The sequence below is a fragment of the Mauremys reevesii genome, linkage group 7, assembly GCF_016161935.1.
Source record: "Mauremys reevesii isolate NIE-2019 linkage group 7, ASM1616193v1, whole genome shotgun sequence".
In the NCBI taxonomy this organism is placed as follows: domain Eukaryota; kingdom Metazoa; phylum Chordata; order Testudines; family Geoemydidae; genus Mauremys; species Mauremys reevesii.
In genome coordinates this window covers 60105738-60124686 of record NC_052629.1, presented here as the reverse complement: position 1 = coordinate 60124686, position 18949 = coordinate 60105738, and the positions used below count along the sequence as shown (strand labels likewise).

General features: G+C 40.6%; 1 protein-coding gene across 7 annotated transcripts in view; it reads right to left on the bottom strand.

The window, feature by feature from the left end:
- DLG5 (discs large MAGUK scaffold protein 5) overlaps positions 1–18949 on the bottom strand; it is a 231177-nt gene that overhangs the window by 61688 nt on the left and 150540 nt on the right. For all 7 annotated transcript variants that reach the window (XM_039480930.1, XM_039480927.1, XM_039480928.1 and 4 more), the window contains 3 exons: positions 16591–16774; positions 9576–9835; positions 3799–4111 (listed from right to left, as the gene is read on the bottom strand). In XM_039480930.1, the coding sequence (XP_039336864.1) occupies positions 3799–4111; positions 9576–9835; positions 16591–16774 (757 nt within the window). The remainder of the gene's footprint in view (positions 1–3798; positions 4112–9575; positions 9836–16590; positions 16775–18949) is intronic.

Here is an 18949-nt window from a genome sequence, read left to right as displayed (position 1 = left end):
ATAAGAATATGATGTGCCATAAAATACTGTGAACAATACATTATATTGAATGTAGCATGCAAATCAACTGCAAGGTGTGAACGTTCTACTAATGGGCCTGTGCAACATCATGAAGACAAAGAGTTATTCTTAGGAGACTTTAAACAGAGCTGTTAAGATCATAAAAACAATCCTGCTGTTATATTGCAACAGAGATTTTTGTATAGCAGTTAGAGTAGGAGACTTGTACCAGGACTCCTGGGTTCTATTCCCACCACTCACTCAGTCTGTGTGACCTTGAACAAATCATTTCTCCTGATTTTCTGAGGTGCTGACTTCAGTGGGAGCTGTGGTTGTTTAGTGCCTCAGAAAAAAATCAGGCCCATCACATCAGTTTGTAGCATGGCTTGAATAATTTCTCTGCAGAAAGCGCTTTGAGATTCTTGGATAAAGGTGATATAGAAGTAATAAAGCTTCATCGGTGTTCAGCAGAGCCAAAAGGCCAACAAAGCATTGGGGCAAAGGAATCACTCCTGAAAAGGCTTTTAAATATTAGAAAATCATACTTTAAAACTTTGGGAAAATTAGGCACTGCCATAATTTTCTCAGAGGTGCTGACAGCACAAGATCAAATATCACCTGACGCCCGTCAAAACAATTCCCAATAGAAAATGCAGCTCTCTGATCTGAAGAATCATTCTGTGTGGTAACGGCATGATGGCTGAATAGGGTGGGAGTGTTAAATTCCACACAATAGTGGGAAAGCAGGACTTCTGGATATGAGTAGGTGAAAACAGAGACTACCAGTGTGGAAGGGAAGATTGCTAACATGGTTGTGTTCATTCATCACCAGAGAATTCTCTTCTCTTTAGCAAACAGAAATGGATGCTGTAAACATAAAAAACTGTGGAACTTCAGTCCCAAATCCCAGCTGAAGAGTTTATCCTATTCTCTTGGTAAACAAGAACTGCCATATTGCAGCTATTATTTACAAAAGGTATTGCTACAACTATAAGCGTGGGACAGTGCTAATAATGCTTGGGCAATTGTTGCTCATTCTTGCTCAATTTGCTTCTGCCTACAGGTATGTAGAACTCAAATTACACAGTTTCATTACTATATAATCAAATGGAGAATGTAGCTAGTTCACAGGCAGAAAGTGAACTGCTGTTCTCATCTGTGATAAAAATTCTTACTCTTGTAGGAAGTTTTCAAATGTTAATACATTGTGATGAAGAGCCCTGTAAGATATAAGAGCAAAGACAACATTTTTTGGCAAAGAAAAGAGCCAACTGAATTGCTGAGATAAAAGTATCATATACCCAGGTAGTTGCTTGTGCACCTCCATCCTAAAAGTAAAATGGTATCGCAGGCTACCTGAGCCTGCAAAAACAGACAAAAATCCATTATCCAAAGCTCTGTGTATGGTTAAAATCATTGGGCTCTTGCTTGAAATTGTCCACAATAAGAACGCTTAATTCAGTTTTCCTACTTTTGATTTGTTCTACCGCCTGTGTGCGCCATACATTTCAGAAGTGTCTGGATATGGTTTAATCCATTTGTGTTGGAGCACACAGGACGCCTGAAGATTTAGAAACTAGGGAGTAGCACTAGGTCTGAGAGTTCATGGCTCATTTGCTCATTTAATTTTTAAAAGCTAAAATTATAAGAAAAACCCCTACCTTTGGTAGCTTTTACATTTTAGTAATAGCACAAAAACTGCATCACTATACACAAATGTACTGCAGGATGAACATTTAAAACAGTTTAAATTGATGCAGTGCTGTTTTAGACAAATAGCTCTGACCATTATACATGACCGTCATAACTGAAACATATCACTAGGTGGAGCTACGCACAATAGGCAGCAATTGCAGTATGAGACGTAGTCAAACTTATTGAAAGGACAATCCCATTTACATGGGATTCTCATGCATGGTACTCCAAGCAGAAATGTCACTTGATCAATAAACCATCTGTATATCCCTCTCAAATTCCTGCCCAAGTACTAGACCCAGTCAGAACTAGATAAATGCAAATTCAGATGGTCAGCATTACATAACAAAGCAACGCCCTGCTCAGAGGCAGACTATCCCCATAATTATAAAGAAAAACTGAAGTGCCAACACAGTCATGTTAATATAATTAAAAGAGTTGTTTTAGCAAAAGCTACGGCAGCAGCCTCACTATACAGACACAGGAGTTGTATCTGCCCTTAAAAAACATTCATAACATTTTATTTTTTTAAAATGTCAGCAAATAGCATCTTGTTCATCAGGATTATCTCCTTCGTCCTGTCCCTATTCAACTACTCATTCAAGTGGACTTTCAAGATTGTGAGCTAACTCTCCGGGAATGCTTGTTTATTTTATTTTTTAATCCTACACTTAATAAGCACCCAGGCAAATTGTTGTAGGAACTGTGTTGATTGTTAAAACAAATTATGAGCATTCAGTCAACTTTGGGTAAGATTTACAGAAGTGCTCAGAATTACCTTTACTCTGCTTTCACTGAAGTTAATGGTAAAACTACGATTGTCTTCAACGGGATCAGAGTTAGGCCAACACTGAGAGCTTCTGAAAACCCCATGTCTATGCTACAGCACTGCAGCTATGGCGCTGCAGCTGTGCCTGTGAAGAACCATAGTACGGACACTTCCCATATCAATGGAAGGGGGTTTTCTATGTAGTTAATCCACTTCTCTGAGTGGCGGTACCTAGGTTAACAGAAGAATCCTTCCATTAACCTCGCCATATCCACAGTGGGGTTAGGTTGACCTAACTATGGTGCTCAGGGTGCAAAAATGTTCACAGCTGAGGGACATAGCTAGGTCAATTTATTTATTTTTATTTGTTTTTAAATGTAGACCAGGCCTTAGTGATTTAGATTCCAGATAGCTGAATTTAGTAGGTGCTAGCTGTTAGACCAAAGTTCTTTGAAGTTGGTTGCTTGAGTGTTGGCTACATAGCCTAATCCATATTTATATACCTAAATAAAAGAGATCTGGTTTTCAGAAGTGCTGCAGTTAGACAATTTTATATAAAAGGATTATTTGTGATCAATGACAAGAGTCTGAAAGAAAAGCAGAAAAAAAAAAAGATTTATGGGTACTAGAAAAAATATTTGGTTGTATGTGAATCAGACCTAAGCAAAATATTTGAAAACTGAATGACCAAGTGAATACTATTTTATTATTTAGCAGCAAGCTTCATTTGTAAATCCTACTAACAGCACTTGTGTTTTAAACATGTTAAGAATATATTGCTGAAGTAATACCGCTTTTGGATTAATACGATTTATAAAGCAATGCCGGCATTTTTGTAAATCGCAGTGCCAAATGTCCTCTAATTTTGAGAGGCTAAATGACAAAGAACAGGGGGAATAATTGTAGTCTTTGAGTCGATGTTAAAATGAGACTGAGAGTCTATTTTATAATGCTAGGTCTTATTCTTAATAGATAATATCCATATGTGTCTCTCTTAGCTACCAGTTAAAAATGAAAGAAAAAAATTATGTATCTATCTGAGTTCTATCTGTTGTTATACAGTGCCTCACTTGCTGGACACAAAAGGTTGGATTTTTAAAATGAAGAATTTGAAGTGAACTGAACAGAACAAGTCAAGTGCATAGCAGATCGCAGTTGACAGGTACTCGACTGTATAAAGAGTGCAGCCAGGAGAACGTCAGCAGGGAATTTCCTTTTCACAATGAAGCCACGTTTCCCATCTATCGGACACACATTTTTTTTTGCACAGCTGCGAGAAGGCACTGGTAAAACCTCTTTAACCTCCCACCCATAATAAAATGGTCCCTTGGTACCTGTCTTAAAGCTTCCATCTCTTCACTAGCCACTCTTTTCTCTGAGGAAGTGTTTTTCAGTTTGGACTCTGCAAGCTCTAGCTCAGTTTGAAGCTTATCCACCTCTTTGATCACTTGGTCTCTCTCGCTCATTATGAGGCGATACTCATTGAAAACAGAGTCTCTCTCTTCCTTGTACTTCTCTGCATCCTTCACTGCCTTCAGCTGCATTGTTTTGAACCGCGTCACTTCTGACTGTAACCGCTCCATCTCTCTCTGTAACTCCTTGTTCTGCGCAGTTGCTTTGCTTAGTTCTTGCTGAATTGACTCAAACCTAAATAACAACAAAAAGAAACAAAGGCGCTTGCATCATTTTGCATTTTCCTTTTATAGAGCTGTAGAAAAGTAGGGCTGGAAGGGACTCAAGAAGTCATCAAGTCCAGCACCTTGCACTGAGGCAGGGCCAAGTAAACCTAGACCATCCTTGACAAGTGTTTGTTCAACCTGTTCTTAAAAACTTCCAACGATGGGGACTCCGCAACCTCTCTCGGAAGGTATTTTCCAGAGTTTAACTACTCTTATAATTAAAAAGTAGTTTCTAAGATCTAGCTTACATCTCTCTTGCTGCAGATTAAACGCATTACTTCTTGTCCCACTTTCAGCAGACCTGGAGAACAATTGATAACCGTCCGCTTTGTAACAGCCCTTAACTTATGTGAAGACTTACCAGCTTCTCTTTTTCAAGACTAAACATACCCAATTTTTTTTAACCTTTTCTCACAGGTCAGGTTTTCTAAACCTTTTATCATTTTTGCCGCTCTCCTTGCGCATCTATACAACTAAATGCTTCCTACGTGTTCAAGAGTATCTGTTAAACAATGCAGTAAACAGCAAAACTTCACAGAACACCTTTTTTTAAAGGGCATCCATCCACACTACAAACTTACAGCAGTTTAACTACGTCACTCAGGGGTGTGAGAAATCCACACCCACAAGTGACAGTTATAACGACCTCACCCCCAGCGTAGACTTCAAATATCGAAGGGAGAGTTTCTCCCATCAGCCTAGCTACTGCCTCTCACAGAGATGGATTAACTTCGTCAATGGGAGAAGCTCTCCCATCAGCATAGTAGCATCTTCAATAAAGTGCTACAGCAGTGATGTACGTGGAGACAAGCCTTTAGTGTATTAGTGTAGTCCTTTTCAACTGTTTCTGTCCCAGAAGCCCCTCCTCCGCCCCCCAAACTCCTGTCCCACCTGGCCAGAACCCATTTAGGGACTGAGAAGGGCCAGGTAGTTGCAACTAAAGATTTGTAATTAAAACAGTAAAAAAATGCACTTGATGAACAGAAACAGTAAAAATAAAGCAAATAAAAAATATTACAATGTATATAAAATGTGATCAATAATAATACTGAAAATACACCATTACAGAAATTAATGGTCTGTTTTTGCCTGAAATAATGTGTTCTGTTCTGGGAACTCCATCCCAGAAAGGATATAGCAAAGGCGGGGGTGCGGGGAGAAATGAGGTCCCAGATCTGGACATTGGAAACTATCAGTGTCATGCTTTAGAAAGGAGATAAATCAGAGGCGTGGGGAATAAAGACAGTAATTTGGATGCTCCTATTTGCCTTATTTTGATAAATGAGAACAAAGGGACATCAGCTAAATTAAGGGCAACAAATTTAAATTTGGTTTAAAAAACCATTTCTTTTTAACACAAGGTATAAGAGGCAAAGAGCTTAGTGAGATTCAGAAAAGACTTAGATGTCCATATGAATAATAAGAGCATCAAAATATAAAAATAATGAAGGATATAAGCCAACCACTAACTGATGGGAGTTTAGAAGAAACTTCTCCTAGGAGCATATTCTTCCATAATTTTACACAAAGAGATTTCTTTGCACCTTTTTTCCTGAAGCATCCGGTTGTTACCAATGGCAGAAACAGGCTACCTGACTTAATGGACTTCTAGTCTGATCCAGCATGGCAATTCCTATATGCCTCTGGCATATTTTGTGTTCACACACACACAGTTGGCATGATCTAGCCTGATTGTCAGGCTGTGCCAGGCTCTGGGCATATCTGGCAAGCAGGGAACACTACCTAAGATATTTAGTTGAAGGCACCTGCAAATTTAAAGCATCTCCATGCCACTAATGAGACATCTGTCAGTAATTTGCAAGCGTCTCCCCTGCCATTAGTGCAGATTAAAGAATCTCCTTACAAACTCCATCACTAGTTTGTAGAGAACAGAAAAATCTACTGTTAAGTACCGTATATACTCGTTCATTAGCCTGTTTGTTTATAAGCTGACCCCTCAAAATGAATAGGTAAAAATAGCAAAAAACTGTATGACCCTTTCATAAGCCGACGATGTATTTCAGGGGTTAGAAAACTTTGGCTTCTGGCCTGTTAGGGTAAGCCACTGGCGGGTCGGGATGTTTTGTTTACTTGGAGCGTCTGCAGGCATGGAGCCCCTGAGCTCCTTGTGGCCGCAGTTCACCGTTCCCAGCCAATGGGAGCTGCGGGAAGTGGCGCGCCATTGGCTGGGAATGGAGAACTGCGGCCACAGGGAGCTGAGGGGCTCCATGCCTGCAGACGTTCCAGGTAAACAAAACTACAATATATTAGATCAAGGATCGGCAACCTTTGGCCCACGGCCTGCCAGAGTAAGCACCCTAGCGGGCCGGGCTTGTATACTTGCCATGTCCACAGGTTCGGCCGATCGCAGCTCCCACTGGCCGCGGTTCACCGCTCCAGGCCAATGGGGGCGGCCAGAAGTGGCGCGGGCCAAGGGATGTGCTGGCCGCCACTTCCTGCCACCCCCATTGGCCTGGAGCGGCGAACCATGGCCAGTGGGAGCCGCGATCAGCCGAACCTGCTGATGTGGCAGGTAAACAACTGGCCCAGCCCGCAAGGGTGCTTACCCTGGCGGGCCGTGGGCCAAAGGTTGCCGATCCCTGTATTAGATATTCAATTCAATGATTCCATAGAGTTTAAAATCATCAAATTTTGGTGTAGACCCATGTCTACACCCCCGACCCCCGCTCTTTGATGCATCACTTTTTTACCAAAAATATTCGGCTTATGAATGAGTATATACAGTACTTTATTTTTTTTTTCTTTTGCAGTAGTGGGCAAACACGAGGAGGAGATTGAACCTTACCAGGCATAGATAATACATTAAAAGCCTGTGAGATACACATCCATGATGTACAATCTTGTGGCCATGTGCATTCCAAGCACCATTACAGTCACAGAGAAGGGAAGGAGAAGAAAAAAAAAATCAGTATCTGCTGAACGGAAATGGATCATCAGCTATAAAGAGGATACAAGCTTTAAAGAAGATTCTGTATTTTTAAGCAGAAAAAAACAACCAACAACTTTGAGCCATTAGGAAGTATCTAAATGGGGGAGGAAAATCATATCTTCTGTAGAGGATTCTTCTATCTGTTAAACTATCATAGTACAGATAGCTGCGTAGATATACAATGAAGTTCCATGTGGAAAGCCAGGCTTCAGAACTGACCTTGAGCTGAGTGCTCTGTGCCTCCAAGGAGGAAAGAGCAAGAGACAGCTGGCATCACACTTTCACAGCTCAGAGGCTTCCTGTTCTGTCCACAGGGTCAGTGCAGCATTTGCAGCTGCTGTTAGGAAAGAGGATGGGTTGAATTGTAAGGAGGGCTAAGTTGAGGTATTGGACAGCATTCCCAAAGAATGCTCACTGGGGGACAGACTATATGCCATGTCTCTGTTTTGATGAATTGCATACAGCAGGTGGAATTGTAGGGGTAACTTAGTCCATGTTCAAAATCCCGAGGGCCATGCCGAAAGGAAAAAGGTGTTCTGCACTCAGACTACCAAGCCATGTTTTGTTACACAAAAACAAAATGCAATTTAGACTCTGCTCAAACATGTTTTTAAACCAAACTGCAGTTAAAAAGTGTTGAAGTTTGCAAGTTTTGTAGCGAGTTAGTCTTTAACCTAAACTGCAGGTTTGGTACATTTGATACTCTGAAAAATGAATTTTGAAAAGAGCAATATTTCATGCTTAAGAACAATATACTGACCACGCACAAGGATTATTTTCAAGCTGTTTTTAATGATAATTTTCCCATTCAGTTAAATATATTTTTGATTGAATGGTTATGAAGAGGGAAAAAGAAGTCAGAAGCAAAGAGCTAACAGGTAAAAAACCCATAACCATGAACGCACCAGAAACAAAAACAAAAAACCCCATATAAAATTAATAAAAACAATGAAATAAGTTCCTCGGTCCAATTAACTTGCTTTCTCATATGCTCCTGAGGAACAGGACTGCAGTTTCTCAAATTCCCCAGACTTGACATTCCAGTGCTACACTATAATACCACACAACACAATAGATTTACTAACAGACTTCATTTCTTCATGAAGACTCTTTCAGTGACTATACAGTACCAGCCTTGAGCAGAGTATTTCGTAGGCCTCATTAAAAGCCAGTATATTATGCAAATCCCCAAGCAAGTAGATTCTAGAATTTAAATAGAAGTCTGCATATAAAATTTACTTCCTCTCTAAAGAGGAGTCCTATAGGACAGGACCATAACATCTGTCACCAAGCCTTTGTCAATGCAACCAGAGTTCCCACACTGCTCACTACTGCATGTTAAGCTTTTGCACATTTCCAGGAGTAAACAAAGCAGTGTATAAAATGTTCTTTTAAACTGGTTTAAACTTCTGATGCATCACAGATACATAAATGGCAATGCAAATGTGTCCATGCCGCAGCCCTCATCCCAGCTAACAGAGAGTTCTGTGTTCACGGATGATGGGAGGAACTTGGAAAAGCGTGAGAGACAATTTTAGACTTTCAGCTCTGACCCTGATAAGGAATGTGGTTATCCCTAACTTACGGCAGGAAAAACCCATGGCACCCACAACTCACCCATACACATCCTTTTCAGGCCTTTTCTACACTTGTACATTTCTGACCCCCTTTTAAGCAATGGTGTAAGCCATTCAAGCTCTAGCATAAGCCAGGCGCAGGGTAGAGTTAGATGACATGGTGCTAAAAATGCCTGTGCCCACTCTGTGCTGGCATTACCCAGCTGATAGCCCTGCTAAAGAACAGGTCAGAAGTTTCCTAGTGAAGACACACTCTCGAGGGCTTCTGTTCAGCGGATACTAACCAATGATGCGGTCAGGTTGCAGCACCACTGGAGACCAGCATGCAGTCTAAGATACATTTACAGCACCATGAAAGTTTTCTCCAGGCATGGGGCCCTCTTCATTAGCGAAAACTCCACTCCCAGAACAAGAACTCTACCTGGCAGCCTATGTTTATGCTACAATGGATTCATCATCTATTGAGTCGAGTTCATTAAACCCAGCAAACAAAGCCCCAAACATTTCAGGTTTGATAACACCTAATATATCCTTGAATGTACAATTGACTCCCCTTAGATAGGAGTCAAGTACAGCTCAGTGGGAAGAATACCACTATGAACCACAAGTTTTCTTAGATGAACCGAAGGACAGTTTTTACAGGATTTCACATAGATAAAAACATAATCCTGGAAAAGGCTGGGCAGGACAATCATTTCCTCTCAATGATTTTTAGTCCCTGAAGTTGTGCGTGGTGGTGGTTGGAGTTCTTTTTGTTTTTTACATACTCATTAAGGGCCTTCCACTGTAGATACAGAAATGGTAACATAAACCAGTATTTTTCTAAACATCTTTTTAAAATGCCACTCACAGCAGAATTGGTATCGCCTACACAATGTATACAAACCATGAAAAGCTGCCTATACCTTCTAAGAGAGGAGGAATACTGCTGCTGGACATGTATTGCTGTGTCCCTCTGTTTCATTAACATGTCAATCTGCTTCTGAAGACGCCTGTTCTCCTCCTCAGTCTGTTCTAGCCGGCTAAGTTCTGTATTGTGGCTTGCTATCTTCTCATTGTACCGTTTCCTTAACGCATCATAATCCTTTTTCACACCTTCTAGCTTGTCCATTGCTGTATCATAGAGTTTATTCAGTATCTCTGAGGATCCATTCTGTTTCATAACCTAAGAAAGAAACAAAAGGATAATTTCAGTAAGAGGTAGACATAAGAGACTTTTCACTTGTTTTTAAGTAATATGAATATCTTAGGAGACCTGTTAATATATGAACACTACGTAACGTTTTTTGCTTACAGCTACTTGTCCCCTCAAACTCAATGTCCATGAAAAAAAACATTTAAGTTGAATTAGGCCATTTTGAAAAGGAAATCTCTACATACAAGATTCTTACCTTCAGGTTGGTAATACTCACATTCAATAAATTTAGATGGAAAAACATGACTATATCAATAGTCCTATAAAAATTGTTTTGCTATAGACAAGCAATCTAAATAAAAAATAAAAAAAAATAAAAACACACAACATTAGACAAGGAGATATCAAACTTAGTTTACTATTACTAGTTGAATAAATATTGATAACAACTTCTCCACATTTCAACTGCCAAATTATAAAACACTCCCCCAAAACATAACTTTGGAAGCTGTGATAACAGTGATAATACTTCATTTTATCAGTCTCACTCACAACGACAACTCAAACTCAAATAACCTAAGTATCAAGAGATGAAAGGCTAGTCTGGGTAAGATTTACATGCAGTCATGCATTTCAATATTCATCGTTATTTCATCTAAAAAACATCTAGTAAAGAAGCATTTGTTCAGAAAGCTACCCATAGCTAGATTATTTTGCTCCTAAAAACATTGTGTTATGTTTAAAAGGGTTGAATCCAGCCTAAAGTTTAGATGCATTTAAGGAGGGTACTAGAGAAACTTAAAAGGAATACTTTTATAAAATACTTCCTGCAGCTCCCATTGGCTGGGAACGGCGAACCCCAGCCACTGGGAGCTGCCAGCACTGTCTGGCGGCCCACCAGAGGATTACCCTGACAGGCTGCATGCAACCTGTGGGCTGCAGGTGGCCCACCACTGCTCTAAGGAGAGAGTGCTGACAGTTTCGTTGCAAGGACCACAAATACAGAGAGAAATCTTGTGGATCACTTCCCCTTCTGTTTGTGATACACAGACTACTAGGATACCATTTGCAATTGCCCAACACTCTCTTGGCAATTATACACCTCTACCTCAATATAACACTGCCCTTGGGAGCCAAAATATCTTACCACGTTACAGGTGAAACTGCGTTATATCAAACTTGATTTGATCCGCCAGAGTGCACAGCCCCAGCCCCACGAATTCAGATATAATGCGGTAAAGCAGCAACACTATCTGAATTCGTGTTATATCGGGTCGCATTATATCGGGGTAGAGGTGTAATTAAGGCTACGATTTAGTCATGGGTATTTTTAGTAAAAGTCATGGACAGGTCGCAGGCAATACACAAAAATTCATGGCCCTTGACCTGTCCTTGACTTTTACTAAAAATACCCCGACTAAATCTTGGGGAGGGGGGTGTTGCTGCCCGGGGGTGGGCAGTGGCACCAGCTGATGGGGCTGCCGAGCAGTGGCTGTTCCAGCTGCCCCTGGGACTGCTGCTTCGGCGATCCCCAGGGCCAGCTGCCCAGGGCCACCCAAATGGCAACCAGAGCAGTTGGCTGCAGGGCCGCCCAAACAAGTGGTCACAGAGCCACTCCAGCAGCAGCTGGTGTGCCTGTCCCTGGAGCCAGCTGCTTAGGAGGCCCTGGGGTCAGCCACACTGTTCACTGCAGAAGTCACAGAGGCCACGGAAAGTAACGGAATCCATTACTTCCGTGACCTCTGAGACAGACATGGAGCCCTAATTACAGTCACTGATGGCTCCTTAATTCCTGCTGCTTCTACACACGCTCAGGATCCTCTTTACATTGAGACACCTAGCCTCTTGGAGAAGCAGCTGGAAATGAGTAGCAGCTACCAACTTTATGTGACTGCCAGCTCTCTGTAGATCACCAGTAACCCACAGACTGCAGCTTGATAAAGCTGATCTTATGCATCACAACCACACAGGTGAGAAAGTGAGGTTCCTAACAGTATGATTTTTATCCTGACGCTGTCCCCTTTAATAAACCTAGAGGTACAAAAACCCAATGGACCAGAACTGTGAGCTGTTTGGTTACAAGTCAACTTGACAATTTGGACGTAACAGAGCCCCGATTCAGCAATGACTTAATCATGTGCCTAATTTCCAACTTGTGTGTTGTCCCATTCACTTCTGGGGCACTACTCATATGCTTAAAGTAGGCACATGATTCAGTTCCTTGCTGAATTGAGGCCTTAGTATGTGATTCAGGAAACAACATCAGCACGTTCTTTTGTCCACCTATATTTAAGGGAGCCCACTTTTTAAATAGTGGACTTCAGCATGTGTTTAAAATTAAGCATATGCTTAAGGGTCGTTACTGGGTAGGGATGTTTTCCTGAACTGGGGCCTTGACCATCACCGAACTGTCCAAGAAAAACAAGTTTACTGAAAAACAAACAAATGGTACTGAAACCAAACTTAGGGGCAGAATATCTGAAACTCTCAGACAGAAGCAAACATTTTCTCACAACCTAAAATATATGGGGCCCCTTCTCATTGACAATGTCTTAAACAACTATCAGCTTAAGTAAACTGAAAGAGAAAAGACAAGACCAAAGATAGCAGGAGTTTATTTTAAACTTAGTCAAAGGCTTTAAAATGCAAATGGGGTTTGGAGTGGGGAAGAAAAGAGAAAATGCCACAAACAGGAAGTGCAGTAATAAGGAAGATCTCCCATCCAAAGCCCCAATATGAGGAAGAGTAAATAGCCCAAGCTGGACCCAAGGGTACAGCCATGGCAACGAAAACCTCATACGTGAGCAGTAGAAACTTAAAGGCCAGGCAGCTGCTGTACAGGAAATCAATGGCAATCCCACAGAGCAGGAGTCATTTGATCAACAGTTTTTGTTTCTCAAGCAGTTGGGCTGTTTTGCTACAGTCTGGCGATGGCATGACACGTCAGAGAGACCGTCAAAAGTAGAATTAGATTAATCCAGATGAAAAGTGACAAAGACTGAGATAAGACTGCTGGCATTCGTTCAGGACAACATGATTCACACTGACAGACCAAGAAAAGGAGCCACGCACGTTTCTCACTGTCAGAGTAACAAAATTTCCTTGAAAAGGGTAATGATGAAGTTCGCACAATATTGAATTATTTTGCAAAAATAAATGATAGTAATAACACTCCGACTTTATGCTGTACTTCCCATCAAAGAATCTCCAACTGCTGGACAAACATTAAAGCTGATGCCATTCTGTGGTAGGTTTCATATCACCATTTTACAGAGTGAGAAACTAAGGCACAGAAAGGGTAAGTGACTTGACCAAACTCGCATAGCAAGTCTGTAGCACAGCAGAGCAGGAAATAAAAATCCAAACTTCCGTAGTCCTAATTGTTTCACGTACAAAGATGTATAGGAGCACCCCTTCAAGTTAACCTGATATCAGAGGAAACGAGCAAGACAAAATACAAAGTTAATAAAATGAACAAACAAGAACACCCACAAAGAAACAAACCAAAAAAACCCAACTAAAAACATGGTAAACATCTCAGTCTGTATAGCTTATTTTGACTTTTACCCTTCAAGCCCGGCAAGTAATTATTTTTGTTTGTATAGACTTTGCTTCTGAAGCTTAACCATTTGACTTTAAAGGTTGTCTCATGAATCAGCCCAGAGTTAGGCAAAGCCATCTATTTAGCCATTCTACATGTTACTGTAACTATTCTAACTAAATGATCCCTTTTTTGTAAATGAACCATGGACTCTCTGCCACTTCCAGGTTGTTTTTTCTGCCAGCCTATTTTGCCTATTTTTCTCCCTAGCGTGTGAACTTTACTACGATTAAAAAAACAAGCACCTTGCTGTTGAGACTGCTTAATTGTTAGAAACATCCATTCTTTCATCCCTGCAAGGCTCTTTTTTTAAGTTTGAAGTTTAAAAGCATTAATCAACCTGTAGCATTGTTCTAACTGAATAGTGTCTGTGAACCTAAATAACCAAACTTTGTTCAATCATTCCCCTAACCTTTAAAGGTGTCACTGGGAGAAAGAAAAACTGCCACTCATTTTTTGTGATACTTTTACAATATAAACACAGGCTGCACTTTTGCATGCCCACAGCTATTCCTGTCCCAAGAAATACCTATAGATCAAGGGACAAAAGCCATTCTTTCCTCATTATTATAAGCCTTTAAATTAGATTTAGCATGACTAAAAATTATAATTATCCAGAGTTCTTTCTTCATATTAGGAAAGGGTCAACTCTGAGAACAGTTTTATTTTAAAAACGCTCTCATCTTTGTTACTATGAGTATGATATGATCTTCAAGAATGATGAATAAACAGTCAACAGTTAACTATTAACAACGTGCCCAAAATTATCAAGTCAGCACTGATATGCTTTAATTCACTGTTATTCTGGCAGAAAGCGATGCTGTAACTTGTGTTGTGTTTTCATTGTAAACCCTTAAGTTAAGAGGCATGTAATTCAATTATAAGTCTCTTAAGGCTGAAATTTTGCCTAAGGGTTGAAATGAGGTTACGGTAACATATTTATATATAAATTCCTATCCCCAAAAATACCAGACCAAACCAAACACCTCCACCCAAAATACTCATGTAGCCAAAAGTAGTCATATCCATTGTCTTTTCAGGATGGCTGCAATCAGTATTTCCACTGACTTCAAAGGGCTTTGGAACAGATGCACAGATCTGAGTGCTCAGCACTTCTGAGAACTGGGCCACTTATTTAGGGGCTTAAATATGAATTTAGGAGCCTACGTTTAGGCACCCATTTTTAAAAAACAGAAGTTTTAAAATGACTATGTCCCTTCAATGTATAAATCAGTGTTAAACTCAGACATTTGGGTCTGTTGATGTCAAATGTCCTTCTTCTTTAATAGTTTATGTAATCCCAATTCCTCTTTACAATTAATTGATGCTTCAAAATTTTTCCTACTAGAACAGATAAATTAAAAGCCAGTGATTTTTTAACCAAGATCCTAAGGGACAGCTCCCTTTTATTTTACTGGCAAACAAGGAGGGGAGCATAGAGAGCAATTATAAACAAGGTAAATCCACAACTCACTGGTAAACAGATTTTACACTGGATTCTAAGGCTACACAAAGGAAGGTACTTGTGAAGGGCAACCAATCTGTAAGAGCAAGGCTGGGCTGGTAGGCGCAGACAGACAGGCACTCTGAGTAATGTCCCGAAGGTATATTTAATATCTGCCTCTGGCTGATTGAGGGGAGTTTAAAAGAATGTGGATTTTTTTTTAACTGGTGATAATCCATACATTCTATGTCTAGATCATCTATGCATATGAGAGAAAATATTAAATGAAAAGAATGTCTTGGCAAGTCTTTTCATATGTTCCTTAAGTTGTTCCTCAGTCTAACTTGTCTGTAATGTCTAATAATGGATTCCCTTGTTTTCCTACTTTCCACCATGTCTTCTCCTTCCTATCCTCACAGTCTCTCCATTCCAGAATAAATACGAGGGAAGGAGAGGAGTTATTTAAGTTAAGTGCCAATGTGGCCACAGGAACAAATGGATATAAACTGGCCATCAACAAGTTTACGCTGCAAATTAGATTAAGGTTTCTACCCATCAGAGGAGTGAAGTTCTGGAACAGCTTCCAAAATGGAGCAGGAGGGGCAAAAAACCTGTCTTCAAGACTGAGCTTAATAAGTTTACGGAGGGGATGGTATGAAGAGGTTGCCTACAATGGCATATAGCCAATCTGCGACTGCTAGCAGCAAATATCTCCAATGGCCGGTAATGGGACACTAGATGGGGAGGGCTCTGAGTTACTGCCGAGAATTCTTTCCCAGGGGTCCGGTTGGTGGGTCTTGCCCACATGCTCAGGGTCTGATCGCCAAATTTGGTTTTGGAAAGGAATTTTCCCTGGGGTCAGACTGGCAGAGACCCTGGGGGTTTGGTTGTTTTGCCTTCCTCCACAGCATGAGTCATTTACAGGTTTAAAAACTGGTGTAAATGGTGGATTCTCTGTAACTTGAAGTCTTTAAATCATGATTTGAGTACTTCAGTAGTTCCACCAGAGGTTAGGGGTCTAGTTCAGAAGTGAGTGGGTGAGGTTCTGTGGCCTGCAATGTGAAGGTGGTCAGGCTATATGATCATGATGGTCCCTCCTGACTTTAAAGTCTATGAGCCTATTCATCTCTTCCAGTCCTTATTCCCTCTCTCACACACACTGTTCTCTCCCTCCCCCCCAAATCAACTTATCATAACCTCAATCCACACCAATCCATACCCCTCCTCCTCCTTGCACGTCCCCATGCCAAAATTCCCCTCACACACATCAAAGCTCCCAGTCAATCCCAGCTGACACTGCTAAACTACGGGGGAGTAAGTAGTCTCCTTTGGGGTTTTTTGGGAGAGGTAAGTAGTGAACTCCTCATCCTACTAGAGGCCGAAAGAGATTTCATATTGCAGATCCAAGTTTGCAGGTTTTAAAAGTAAAAAGATTTTTCTAACTAAAAGACACTAGATCCAGACTCACTGAAACACAAGGAAGAAGGGAACCACACACAAGGTCAATTTTAGAGAGTCACTTATCAGAGAACAATGATAATTAAATGTACACACTACCATTGTGTTTTAAATGGCAGTTTTGTGACTTGCGCTGTCAGATATATGATGTATAGGAAAAATCACTCCAATTGGTTCAATGGTAAAAAGAAAGGCAAGTGGTAGGCCAGCCATGCAATGCTTTACATTCCATGAAAACATTAAACGGCCGCTCTAGCATTCGTGCCAAGAGCTGCAGGCTACCTGCTGTTGCTGGCTGCGTAGGTCTGTTATCTCTTTCTGATCCTCATCATGAAGTCTCTTCATTTCCTCACATGATTGCTGGAGATGGTTATGCTCTCGCACCAACTGCGTATTCTTCCTCTTCAAGGTATCCATGTCCTCCTTCAGCTGTGACTGGTCACTCAGCAGTCGACTATGCAAGGTACTAGAATGTCACAAAGAAAGAGCACTTAGATGAAAACTTCACAGGAAGCCCTCTTCATGCCGATGCACTAATCCATATCAAATCAAGTCAAAGTTTCAAATTAAAAAAAGGCAGATGTAATTAACTAACTCATTTCTTCAGATCTGAACATTCCAAATGCCATGTGCCAGCTATATCCTACGGAAGAAAGACAGGCAGCACAACCAGAGAACTTCTGGAGTTAAGTGATTTGAAAGCTCTGTGCAGCATTAAAACAGATATATGATAGATTTATGCAAAACAAGCAGCCTGCCCCAGTAGACCATTTCAACAAGCAAACTGCTAAACAGGCACAGAAAATGTGTCCCTGGGCATACAAGATCTTCTTGGCAAAATAAATTAGCTGCATATTTGAACAACACAATACAATATAATAGAACAAGACATCAGTGGACTAGAAAAAGCTTTCTGCTTGTTTGCTTTCGTTACAAAAATATTTTGGAACATTTTTAAGCAGGTAAAGCTACCTGTTATTATCCCAAATTGGGTATATTGCTTATAATAGTTGACAAGTTTATATTCACATTTAAAATCACAACTAAGTCAAATTATTGAGGATATAATTCAAATTCTAATGCAGTACAGCGGCGCAGATTGCTGTTGGAGCAGACCAAGAGATATAATTACATGGTATTAAGTTGCAGTTTAGAGAAAAGAAAGACAATAGGATGTGGCCAGGTTTTATTGTTGAAACAAAGTGATTCAGACCTAACTCTCACACCTACCAGGGAACTGTTCAAAGTCTCTATGATAAAATTGCTGCTGCCTGTAGTTTCTCTCTTTTTTTTTTTTAAATGATTGGAATCAAATTTACAATTAAAAAAATCTGTAGAACTGTTCTATAAGTGCACTTTGTACTCCCACTCCTTTCATAAGAAATAAGTGAGCTACATTTCCTGTACAAAATAACCCAATGGAGAGTTTACAGAAATCATCAAACTAAAGAAATGTGGCAACAATTCAGGCAAAAAATTAAGCCTTTGGGAAATTATTTTTACAATACTAAATATATGTAATCCTTACACCTGGGTCTGACTGGTCTCAGCATCTGCTATTCAGATTTTACTTAGATCGCAAGTTCTTTGGGCAGGCTTTTTTGTTTTGTATTTGTACTGCACCTAGCACAATGGGGTCCTGGACCATGACTGGGGCTCCTAGATGCTACTCCAAAATAGCTTCAAGAATAATTCACAGGACAAACATGATTTTATGCATAGGCCTCAAAATTAGGTGTCTTGGATTAGACATCCAAAATCACTTGTCACTTGAAAACACAGGCCAACTTGGATAAAAGTTTTGTTGAAACCAGGGTAGTGCCAAACTTTCAAGGTTTTGGTTCAGCATCCAGAACTTGCTAAACTCAGAGTCTGCAGGACACATACTAAGATAAATTCATAGAGCAGAAAATATGTATACTTGAGTAAGGCTTGGTTCTAAAGTTAGCAAATTCCTTGGCAAGTTGTGTCTTTCCCTGAAACACCTAACACCCTAATAATAGGCCTCTAGCTCCCCATTAGTCTTCATTCAACTTAGAGCAGGGCTCTCAAACTGGGGGTCGGGACCCCTCAGGGGGTCACAAAGTTATTACATGGGGGGGCGGGGGTCGCGAGTTGTCAGCCTCCACCCCAAACCCCGCTTTGCATCCAGCATTTATAATGGTGTTAAATATATAAAAATGTTTTTTAATTTATAAGGGAGGGGTGTCACACTCAGGCTTGCTGTGTGAAAGGGGTCACCAGTACGAAAGTTTGAGAACCACTGACTAAGAGGAACCAGTCAAAAGGGGCTTAACAGACATGGCAGACAAGTTTCCTGCTGGGCCTTAGCTGCCATTGCACCCAAGGTGTCTCACATTCCTGACTTGGGAAACACTGCTGAGCATACTCTATCCCTGGGGTCCGCAATCTTTCGGAAGTGGGGTGCCGAGTCTTCATTTATTCACTCTGAGTTAAGGTTTCACGTGCCAGTAGTACATTTTAACCTTTTTAGAAGGTCTCTTTCTATAAGTCTATAATATATAACTAAACTATTGTTGTATGTAAAGTAAATAAGGTTTCAAAATGTTTAGAAGCTTCATTTAAAATTAAATTAAAATGCAGAGCCCCCCCGGACCCCCAGGACCCAGGCAGTGTGAGT